The sequence below is a fragment of the Eublepharis macularius genome, chromosome 9, assembly GCF_028583425.1.
Source record: "Eublepharis macularius isolate TG4126 chromosome 9, MPM_Emac_v1.0, whole genome shotgun sequence".
Classification (NCBI taxonomy): Eukaryota; Metazoa; Chordata; class Lepidosauria; order Squamata; family Eublepharidae; genus Eublepharis; species Eublepharis macularius.
The window spans coordinates 65788111-65800140 of record NC_072798.1 but is presented as its reverse complement, the minus strand read 5'-3'; the positions used below and the strand labels follow the sequence as shown (position 1 = coordinate 65800140).

The window sequence follows — 12030 nt, the reverse complement described above, 5'->3', positions numbered from 1 at the left end:
CCAGGCGCGTGCCATCCTATCCAGAATCCCTTGCTGTCCGTCTGTGGTCTCAGTGCTGGCATTGGGCCACCTCGCTGTTGTGTCTCTGCTTCGCTTCAGGATAAGTGAGTATTCCCCACCATCGTTGGGAACCAGCTAATGCGAAAGTCTCTGCATTTCCTACTCTGTATTTCTTAGATCTTGTGTGTTCTCTTGTATGCTTGTGCAAGTTTAGGCTTACGCCACATTGTTAGCAAATATACGTGATTGAAACTATTTGTAGTCTGCCTCTTTTTCACTAGAGTGTCTGGGATCGGGACCTCCGTAAACATAGGTTAAGATCCGCGCTAATTTAAGTTACAGACTGCTAAAGCTAATTTCCCCCATTAATAAGAGCAGTTCTGGTAACAATAGCTGCTTTTCATGAAGGTACTTCTGATAATACTTAAACCAACTTAATCTCTTCAAAATTACTATTTACATGAGCAGGGAAGCAAAAGGCTGATGTTTGCTACTACCCTTTACAAAATATAATAGAAAGGCTGTGGTGTGTTTCCAGTTATATAGATGAGTTCATGCAACCTTGTGCATCCCAGTACTATTGCCAGCATTTTTTTAATTAAGGAAACCTTTCTGTAATGATATAACACCTAATACTGAATCCTGTAGAACAGAAGGATTACTGGTTATTTCACACCGTAATACATCAGCATTGCTTTTTTTGTTAGAACTTTGGCTGGGATATTACAAAGTCAGTGTGGCTGAATGAATGCTGTTTCATAGACTGGTATCTAATAAAACTGTAACTGTCTTAATAATGATGTTGCTACATTTGCTAGATATGTAACAGTTCCTTTAAAAACGTGTGTATCAGTCTTGTCCTTTGAGTTAAACATTTCACTATATTTGAGTATGTCCCCCCCACCCAATATCCCCACTCTTAGAGCTCTACTTTCTAACTGGTTTCTGCCAGCCTAGACAACAGTAGCTGTTGCTCTGCCCAACTCACACACTGTTCGTTCTTTAGTCTTGACTAAAATCATGGATGTCACAGATGACAGTTCTTTTTTGAAAGCATAACTCTTATAACCAAACCAGAGACTAGGAGATTGCCCAAACATCACTGGTAAACAGAGGTTTTAGGGATCCTACATTCAGACTAGTACATGGCATGTCCATGGGGAATTTAACCCTTTCCCACGTGTCACTTTTCCATCTTCTTTGACCCACAGCTAGTATTTGCCCCATTAAGCAAATACAATCTGCCAGTACACTGAGGCAAAAAACGTCAGGAGTGTGTGTGTGTGTATGTAATTGAGACTGGGAAAACAGGGTTAACCCTTTGCTGCCTTAATCTGAATTGAGGCTGCTATAAAAACATAGGGGGGCTCCCATCACGGATCTCCTGCAAGGGTTAGAGTGGGAGTGGAGAAGTCCAAGTCCACGAGAGACCTTTTGTCAGTTATATTGTCCCTGCCTAGCCTACCTCACCGGGTTGATGGAAGTATCAAATGGAGATGGGTATATCCTGGTATACCTTTGGAGGAAGAGCGGAATTAAAACGTGTAATAGAACAGATCATCTAGTTCGAGCCTAACCACCACGGGAACTTTCTGAGGCGCATAAGGGGCTGCAGATGGAGACCTGTGCGTTGATTCGCGCGGCGTATTGCCTCGGTCCTCCCGGGGTTTGGTAGTCACACCAATGCACCCGCCTCGGCCTTGCGTGGGGCTGGCCCGCCTCCTACGCGTCAGGAAGCCGGAAGCAGGCAGGGGAGCCGAGCGGAGTGAGGGAAAGTGGTTGGCGAGAGGCGGCGGGAGCTGGAGCGGGGCTTCGGCCGAGGTTGGAAAGGGCCTTCCCCGCCTTCGCCGTCCGAGGGGGCACGGAGCGGGTAAGGCCGAGCGACAGGCCCGCAGGAAACGAGGCGCCCGGGTTCGTTTCCCTGGGCAAGCCGAGCGCGTGACGCCTTTCTGGGGGAGGGAACTGCGCCTCTCGGCTCGAGGCTGGCTGGGTCGATCCTGCAGGCCTGAGGGAGGGGAATTCCCGGCGCTGGACTGACCCGAAGCGGCGGCAGCTGCTGCTGGGCCAGGGGATTGGGGGTGGGGGGGAGAGAAAGAAAGCAGCGCGTGCAGCGTGGAGGCGCCTCTGGCTCGGGGGCCCGGGAATCGCTGGCAGGTGCAGCTTTTCTCCAGCTCAGCCGTAGCGATCAGAACTTCCCGCTTTTGCAAACATATCTGACCCAGTGCATTCGGTCAAGTTCTCCGGGCGTCTCTCTGTCCTCTCCCCCAGACTCTTCAGCTCTTCCTTAGACTGCCGCCGCCTCGTTCCTTCTCCAGATCCCGTTTCCTGTTTCTTCCGCTGCTTTTCTTGTGGCCGCCTGCTTTGCGCCTCGAGGACCCTACGCTTCTTTCGAAGGGGCGTTCAGGAACGCGAGTTTCTAGATTGCGTTGTTTCGCCCGATTTTCTAGCGCAGTGTTTTGCAGGGGTGGTGGTTTATGGGCTCGGCTGTGAGGTAGTGATGTGCATAGTATGACTTGGCATTCTTGTCCTTCTGTCGTTGCTTGTTCCTGTTAGGGACAGTAACGTGGCTCAGACTTTCCACTGATTATTAAGACTGTTTTGTTAGGATTGTTAACGCCTCCGTTGTGTATTTCAGCTGTTGATCTTGGGTTTGAGACTCGGGTTCAGATTCTCAAATCACTCATTAGTTGATGAAGAGGGCAAATGGTTAAAAAACTGTACACTAACCCTTCTGTGTAGCAACTTTTGGTAATTTGCACCTCAGTCCTCCAAGCTGCTGAGAAAAATCTTTGTGAAGAAGGAAGCACATTCTGTTTAACTACGTGCTTCTAAGCAGTTTGAGTCACGTGCCATAGAAGAAACTGTTCTTTAAAATATTTAGAGCTTGACTTTGTATGGATCCATATATCAGGAGATTTAAAGTTCAGTTAAACCGCCTATTAAAAATAAAAACAAACAATAAACAGCCTATCATAAGCTAAAAGTTATAATGTGGCAGCAATAAAATAATCTGCTACTAAACTACATACAAAAATTTTATGGAGAGGTAAGTTTTATAACTATTTAAACAAAGTGCCACAGTTATAGCTGGAAATAATTACGTAAATAAGTTAGACAAGGGAACAAGTAATGGGAGTGAAAGTCAGTCTCTAGAACTGATTAATAGTTTTTTTAAAGATACTTACAATGCCTTGGACCGTGTTTATTATACTAAAGCTTTGGCCATTGCTGTATGAATAAACTGTATGAGAATTTTTTTTGCTGGATAATCTCTGTTGGGCATCAAACTTTTGATGAGCTTGGGCAGACAGGTATTTCTACAGGAATATGGGAAAGACATCAAATAACAGATAGCTGAAGTTTCCCCAAAAGGCTGCAAGAAAAGGGGGAGGGGTACAGTAGGTATACAAGCCTTATGTTTTAAAGGCCTTCTGTAAACAATGCACCTTTTCCTCTTAGAAGTTTTGTTTCTGGGAATCAGATATCTGATGTATCTAGTGTTTTACAAGGCTTAAGGAAGAAAGTACAATTGTGGCTTTCCAGATTCAAGCCTTCCCTATAAAAAGCTTTTAAGTGTGGGATTCGCCTAAGTATAAGTAACAAAAGCATTCTATAGTTACTTTGAAGTATTTTGTTTCCTATTAAAAAATCTAAAATTGTCAGTGATTGGTTATTTAACTTTTTTAAAAATCTTATTTGCAAAAACAGGGCCAGCCTCCTCCATTTCTGTATTTCTGGATTAGCCCTAGTCTTGCAGACTACATTCTTCTTCCAGTTCAAGACCACATGGCAGGAGAGGTCAGTGCCATCTCAGTAGTGCACCACTGAGTTCATGGATGGATTTATCGAATTCTGGCAGAGGCAGCTTGGAGGTTCACCCAGCCTGGCTGAAACACTCATTGTTTCTGCTTGATATTGGGGAGGATTGCAGAAATCACTTCAAGCTTTAATCACCTCCAGGACTTACAAAATTTCGTTCTGTGGAGTGGGATCTTAATATGGGTGACTGAAAGCTGAGAGAGCAAACAAAGAGTAGTAGGAAATGTTTCAAGTGATTAAAAAAACACCTAGTAGTTGGGAAAACTCATCACTGCTTACACTTGGCCATTGCCACTGTCCATTTGGGCTGCAAGGATAAGCTGAGTGCCAACAAGCCAGTATGGCCTTGCTACTTGAAATGAGAGATTAGCAGTGCAACCTCAAACAGAGTTATACCCTTCAAAGTCTGTTGAAGTCACCGGATTTAGAAGGGCATAACTCTGTTTAAGATTACACCGCAAGGTACTTGATGCCCCAGTGTTGTTCCAAGTGGCAGGCTAGAACTCCCCCTTCCCATTTATAAACATCCCTGCTACTTGATCATCAATTGCTCTGCTGATTGATTACAGTGGCTCTGCATATGGGCAGGTTAAATGCATGACAAAGAAGAATGCTTATATCAAGACAGTTGTAAATATGTCAGAAATTGAATGTATTTTGGAAGAAGCAAGTACTCAGAGTCACATTCACATGAAAAGATATTTCAAGATTGAATGTCAGGAAGTAGATGGGCAATTAATACTTGGACTTAAATCCATAATTGAAATGTAAGCCCAGCATAACATTTTTCCATATTGTATTCCTCGGATGTGAAAACTTGGTGCATCTCTTGGAAATAAATGTAAAAAATTGGAGAGGGGTTTTTAAAAGTCAAAACATGGATGTTTAAACAGCATTCATGACCTGAATAGAAATACTTTGGAACATAGCTGTCAGGCCATCTGTTTTACAGTCTACATGGTACAACATTTTGCACATGAAGGATTAATAAATACCGTTAAGAATTTTAATCCAGCCTCCATCCTTCAGCATTATAACAAGTGATGTGAAATTATTACGTGAGCTGTCAGGTGGTGTTTATCTACTTTTTAATCTATGCTGTGCACAACCTTTACAGTACAAAGGCTTGGATCCAGTAAAGTGTGAATGAAACAGAATGCATGGAAAGGTTGTTTGATGATTACCCCCTTTTCATTGCAGCCATCCATCTCCTGAAGAACTGTTTCTGAAGCTTGGGGGGATCCCAAGAAATGGCATGGCATGTATCATGGGGGGATAGAGTAGGAAGGAGGAATTGATAGAAATAACTCCTCTCTTGCACATGAGCTTGCTCCATTTGTAGAAGAAATCAATTGTACTTAAGTGCTATTTATGATTACGGGAAGAACAACCAGTACTAGTTCAGTGCAAAATGTTACTACTGGAAATACTGTGTAAGGAAAATAGGAACAAACACTTTCCCCCCTCTGAAGCTCATATTGTATAGAGGATTTATGAATAGAGACCACCTTTCCAGAGCTCCGCAGACATTTTATTGCTTGCATAGGAACTCCTGAGTCATGCAGGCTTTCTCATTTACTGCAAAGTGCTGTGTGCATGGAGCGCTCCTTAACACTATAGTGAATAGGGGAGAGTCCTAATGCTTTTGACAGTTCTGAGTGCATCAGAATTGCTGCATGAGCAAAGAGCTTTTCATTGGGGCATGAACTTAGAGAATTTCTTTTAAACAGTGCTGTAAGTGTGTTGGGGAGGGAAGGTAGCATGGCATAGCCCCGTCTTGTCAGATCTGGGAAGCTAAGCAGAGTCAGTACTTGCATGGGGGACCACCAAATAAGCCTCTGCAGAGGAAAGTAATGAAACCCCCTCTGCTTCTCACTTGGCTTGAAACCCTTGATGGAGTGGCCATAAGTTGCTCATACCTGGACAGTACAAATAGATGGGTAAAGTGTGTTGAGAGGAGTTTTGTATGGAAGTACACACTTTGGATAGTATACCTCTTGGGTCACACCTATGAGCTCTCAGTAAGAAGAGAGAAGTTTGAGAAAGAGGATTTGTAGTATATAGCTTATATGCATGTTACGCTGTTATCATGTAAAAATGAACTTTGTAACTAAAAAAGTTGCTTTTGTAATTTTGAAAACTGAAGATTATTATTTTTTTGTTAAGCTTAAATAAGAGTCATCTAATCAAGAGCAAACATGCAGAGCACTCCAAATTATCTCTGGCTTGTATCAGACATCCTGGGACAAGGAGCTACTGCAAATGTTTTCCGCGGACGACACAAGGTTTGTATAGAGAAAGATCCTATCCATGTGCATGAAAGTGCTTTGTTTGTTTGATTGTTTGTTATAGTTTGCTTTTTCTCACTAATACTCAAGACAGATTACATAGTGTAAGTCAATACGATCACCAGCTAGGACATTCAATAAATGGTACAATAGGATATGTATTGCTGATATTTAAAAAGAAACCTACATTTGAATACAAGAATACAGAGATGAAACATTGCTGAAAACAAACCATAAGTAATTTGAACACAGCATATTAAACCACATGGAAACTACCCAGTAGGAGAATATCTTTATCAACATTATGTTAAAATAGACCCATTATTTAGTCACCATGGATCTATCTATGTTTCATTTTTATCTCATCCTTTTTCCAAGGAGTACATGGTACTGCATTAAGGTTCTCCCTTCAACCATTTTATCTTTACAGCAATGCTGTGAGATAGAATAAGCTTTGAGTGACTATTACAGGGTCACCTTCATAGCGGGTTGGGGTTTTCCTAGTCATAGTATTGATACTCTGACCACTACATGCATAGGTTCTCTCTGCACTGAATTTGTGTGTTCCTTACTTTTTAAGAAGACATGATATGATGAACAGAGCAATATGTCAGAAACTCATCTAGTTTGACTGGGTAAGGGAGAACTTTTATCAAAGACTTTTGCCAATTATTGCTTAGTAACCACAAAGGTTACTAAAGCTGAAAGTTTGGTCTTTCTTTTGGAAAATGACTGAAACAATGTTTTTCTCTGTGTTTTACATTAGTAATGGTTCTGGATGTTTACGCTAAAGTGTTTACAAAATGCCGTTTACTCTGTTTTTCAGAGTCAACCCTATTTGTAAAGTAACAGTAATACTGCAAATACCATGTGTGTTTATGTACTTGGTAATCTTTCACTGTGATCACATTTGTGTAAAGAGTTTTTTGCACTGTTAGTTGATTTAAAAAAAAATTATTATAGAATTTGTAAAGACCATAAAATGATTTCATTGATAAAATTATTTTGTGACATGTTTTTTTTTAATTTTTAAATAATATCAATATTTGTTTTACAGAAAACTGGTGATTTGTATGCAGTCAAAGTATTTAATAACTTCAGCTTCCTTCGTCCTGAGGATGTTCAGATGCGAGAGTTTGAAGTATTAAAGAAACTGAATCACAAGAACATTGTAAAATTGTTTGCAGTTGAGGAAGAGGTAGTTAACTGAGACAGTACAAGATTTTTGTGCATATGTACAACTGTAACATCTAAACATTATTATATATGGCAAACCATTTGCCATTTATGAAAAATCTGTTAATTGCTTTTTATAATTAGTTCTAACCCCTTTTTTAAAGACTGCCCTTTTAATCTCCCAGGTAAGAGGTACTTTTTGGTCGCTAGTTTCAGGTGGGTAGCCATGTTTGTCTGCAGTACATGAGCAAGGTTCAAGTCTAGTAGCACCTTAAAGACCAACAAACAGTTTCCAGGGTATGAGCTTTCAAGACTCAAGCTCCCTTCGTCAGATACTGGACTCACATCTTTTTTGTAGTCTGTTCCAGTAGTCATGCAGTAGTCATAAATGAACCTGGAAGCTTCACACCAGAGCATCCAGGTAATATGTGGGGTATACTAAAGGGAAAAAAAACCTGACAATTTTGGCATGAAGTTGAAAGGTGGATCTCTTCCTGTATGGAATCTTTCATAGCAATGTCCTATCCCTCATTTAGAAATGTGAAATAACTTCAAAATGATCAACTTTTTTTTAGCTTAAGATAATGTTGCTTTAATTTGAAAGTCCCAGGAAAGTGGCTTGCATGAAGATTCCATAGATGCTTTTACTTGTGTACCAGTGGTATACAAAACGTTTGACCATGGGGGAAATCATCTACGTTTTTTCTTTTACAGATCTATTTCACTTTTCTATTTTGAGTGCCGCCAAGGCAGCTAACCAAGAACATATAATAAAAACCACATATTTAAAACTAACAAAAAACACCATTAAAAGAATTAAAATCAGAGCTAAAATACATACAAAAACAAACAAAAAAACATTGGGTGGGAAGGGAAGGAATGCCAAACGAAACAAAGTCTTCTACTTATTGCATGTAATTTACAAATCTTTGTTTTTCTTTTTCAGACAACCTCTAGACATAAAGTTCTTGTTATGGAATTTTGTCCATGTGGCAGTTTATACACAGTTTTAGAAGAGCCATCTAATGCGTATGGCTTGCCAGAATCAGAATTTTTGATTGTGTTGAAAGATGTTGGTATGTGGAACATACTTTGTATAGTTCAGCTTATCTTAAGTGTTATGTCACTGTATTCAAAAGTTTAACCTAATTTGTAACTCCTTTAAGTGCAGACTCTGTGCTGTAGAAACATTGTGTTGGCCTGTCTTATATTTATCATTGGTTTCATATGTCTGTACCCAGGAATACAACAATAGCTTATTCCTAACAGTGAAAACAGTTGTCAGGGAAAACTGAGACAAGGAAGAATCTGTTCCCTGTGTTCATACTGTGGATGATTAAACACTGAGATTTTGCAGTGGGTGCTTGGTGCAAGGGAGGAGAGAGGTTTCCCTATTCTTTGTACACACATCCACTTTGCCAGTGAGCCAGGCAGCCTGATTGGCCTCAGTATAGAGTTATCTGTCTGCTTTCCAATATCTTAGGAATCGTCTGTTTGACCCTTAATGCAGGGACTCAGATGCACAAACCTACATGTTTTTTGCTCCACTTCTGCTTTTCTCAGCTGGATTAACTGAAACAGCTTTATGTATGTCCTATTAAAATTTTCAGGGAAGTAATTTTAAGTACTATTGTAGGAAGTAGTTTAGTGTGGGACATGTGTGAAAAAACTGGTCAGGGATTGTGTGAGCGTAGCATTTGTTAACAAATTCAGGAAAACACCTATGCTTTGTCATCTGTTAGCATACAGAGGGAAATTTACCTCTTACAGGTTAACTCTTGTCTGGAAAAAAGATGCCATTATATATTCATTGCATCTACTACACATATCTGATCTGTCTTTCTAATTCCAAAATCATAATTCTGTTCCTGTTTTGTCTGCAATATAACCTTGCAGAATTAAAGGCTTTTTGCTTTGTATGTGTGAGATGTAAATCTAGAAGAAATCTGAACATGTTTATTTAAATTGTACTGGTGCTATGAGATTACTTCTAGCTGTATTTTCCCCTTTGGGGAAGGAGGATAAGTGTCTAGGAAGAATACATCCTCATAATACCAGCAGTTATGCTAATGATAACATAGTTTCTGTAAAAACAATATTTAGGTGTGGTTACACTACAGTGGTAATTGTATAAATAGCGTGACTATGTTGTTAATGATGTTTTGTGAATATTTTGTTCTTGTAAACTATCAAGTATTTACATGTTCAGTAAGTACTCATTGTAGGAGTTAAAATAGTGGGAATATATCAGCAGTGTTAAAACTACTGGCAATTACTGAATATAAACTTATAACTTGTTAAATACATGATTCTTTGGCATATGGTGTGGATCGCCACACAATACCATATCTCATATCAAGACAATGTGCAGAAGAAATCAAAGTTACCCATTTCTGTACTGTTAACAGCTCAGGATATTGGATTTTTTTATACAAAAAGAGTCCAAAATTCTGTTCTAATCTTAGATACCATCAGTTGTTTTGGGTTGAACTTGATAGTATTTTGGCACTGACAGGAAAAAAGCTACTGACTAATTTTCTGTTACAGGCACCGTATTTCTTTGAAAATACTCATATACTTATCTCTGCCTTTATGTTTAAGTGGCTGGGATGAATCATCTTCGAGAGAATGGAATAGTGCATCGTGACATTAAGCCAGGAAATATAATGCGTGTTATAGGTGAAGATGGTCAATCTGTTTATAAATTGACAGATTTTGGGGCTGCTAGGGAACTGGAAGATGACGAACAGTTTGTCTCCCTCTATGGTACAGAAGAATACTTGGTAAGCACTTTAATCTTAGACATCTTAAAAGTTTGGAGTATAGTTTGAGGATGGCTTGCATGACTACCACCATTCCAACAACTTCTTGCAGTGACAGCTTAAAACATAGTAATACCCTCAGTATAAAATCAAGAGATTTGTAGTACAATCCTATACAGAATTATCCACTCTAAACCCAGTGTGCTTAGACTGCAGCAACTCTGCATAGGATTGCACCTTCAGAGTTATTTTCCAGATATATTTTCTTCTCAAACATTATATTAAACAAGCAGGGGACCTGCATAGACTTGCAGGGGGCATCTCATTTCCCCTCTCCTGCTATTAGCTTCTTCCCTTCCCTGGTAGCTCCCATAGCCCCTGCCCTTTTCCTGCTTCCTTATCTCCTTACCGCCCTCCAACCAATCTACCTTTGTAGATCTCCTGTCTTCAACTTTCCCTCCTGCCCTTTGGCAGCGTCTCCTCTGGAAAACTATGGCTGAGTTGCAAAGCACCAGTGTAGACGGAGCCAGGCCCAGTTATGCAGCGGGGAACCCTCAAGGACTTGTTGGGGGAGGGGCATCACAAACCTACCTTTTACCTGCACCACATCTTTAGCTATATTTATTATTGACTTACTTTATATCCCTTTTTCTACACAGTGGGAGACCCAGAGCAGTTTACATCATATTCCTCTCCTTCATTTTATCCTCACGTTCTCCCTTTTGAGGTAGTTCTGTTTGAAAGTATGTGGCTGGCCCAAGGTTACCCAGCAAGCTTCTGTACCAGAAGTGGGATTTGAATCTGGGTCTCCCAGATCCTAGTCAGACACTCTGATCACTACACCTCACTAGATGTGATAGCTCAGGGAGATTCATAAACCCCTTTTATTTCATAAAGGATGGGATATATTTAATCCTCCCTCTCTGTGCAGCCTTTCTTCACAATGGGGATCCGACGCAGCTTACACCATTCTCTTCTTGGGTTGCCTGTTCTAGGTGTGAAATTCCTGGAGTTTTGGGGTAGAGCCTGGGGAGGGACCTCAGCAGGTTACAATGATATGCAGCCCACCCCCAAAGCAGCCAGTTTCTCCAGGTTCACTGATTTCCTTCATCTGGAGATCAGTTGTAATTTTGGCAAATTTCCGGACCCCACCTGGAGGCTGGCAGCTCTATTCTCTTTCAGCAACCCTGCAAGGTAGGTTAGTCACAGAGATAGAGAGAGAGAGAGAGACTGGCCCAAGGTCACCCACCATGCTTCCATGGCAGAGTAGAATTCAGTCCTGGGTCTCCTAGATGCTTGTTTGAAACTCTAACCACTACACCACACTGGCTACTGTACAGTGGCTGCTGTTGAACAGTAGTGGCTGGCAGGCCTGACCCCCCCCCCCTGAGTTTTCCCTCAAAGGCCAAAACAGGCCTGGAAAGCATCCCGCTTCCTCTTCCTGCCCTTTTATTGACAGAAACAAATGCTTGAAGGCTAGCAGTATTGTAGTAGTTGCCTAGCAATCCCCATCATGGCCACTTCAGAAGGCATTAATTTCTTAAGGTAAAGGTGCTGCTTCTATTATTCTTGAGAGTTTTAAACTGGTGCATTTTTAATGATTTAATTTTTTCTGCAAACCTGGGGCTATTCTCAGTTTTGTAGAAAGATCTGTCTTATCTCTTCGTGGATCCAGTCTTTGGATTTAAGTATCCACAGATTGGGTCATGTTGAGAATTAGATATAGTGATAATTAAACTTGTGCATGGGAGTTTTTAATTTGTTTTGTTATTATTTGTTTTCCCAAAAGGGAAATAATTACATTATTGGATTGTTTCTTATGGTTCTGTTTCATTATTTTTTGTTATTTTTGTTTTCGTAATTCTGCGTTGTTCTTATTTTCCATTGGTTTCAATGGAAGACCTCTTTTCTCGGGTCTGTGTCTTCATGGTACCTTCATTGCCAATGTTCAGACAGATAGAGTAAAGCTCCCCCCACCCCCCACC

The 12030-nt window shown here is 40.6% G+C and overlaps 1 protein-coding gene across 4 annotated transcripts in view; it reads left to right on the top strand.

Moving 5' to 3' along the window:
- Positions 1-1756: 1756 nt before the first annotated feature.
- Positions 1757-12030, top strand: part of TBK1 (TANK binding kinase 1) — a 30155-nt gene continuing 19881 nt past the window's right edge. For 2 of the 4 annotated variants that reach the window (XM_054988721.1, XM_054988725.1), the window contains exons 1-5: positions 1757-1870; positions 5986-6104; positions 7165-7305; positions 8230-8359; positions 9885-10066. In XM_054988721.1, coding sequence (XP_054844696.1) covers positions 6018-6104; positions 7165-7305; positions 8230-8359; positions 9885-10066 — 540 coding nt within the window. In that variant the 5' untranslated portion in view covers positions 1757-1870; positions 5986-6017. Of the gene's footprint in view, positions 1871-3014; positions 3047-3708; positions 3799-5985; positions 6105-7164; positions 7306-8229; positions 8360-9884; positions 10067-12030 lie in introns of those variants that run through there. The other 2 variants (XM_054988722.1, XM_054988724.1) reach the window with 2 other exon arrangements.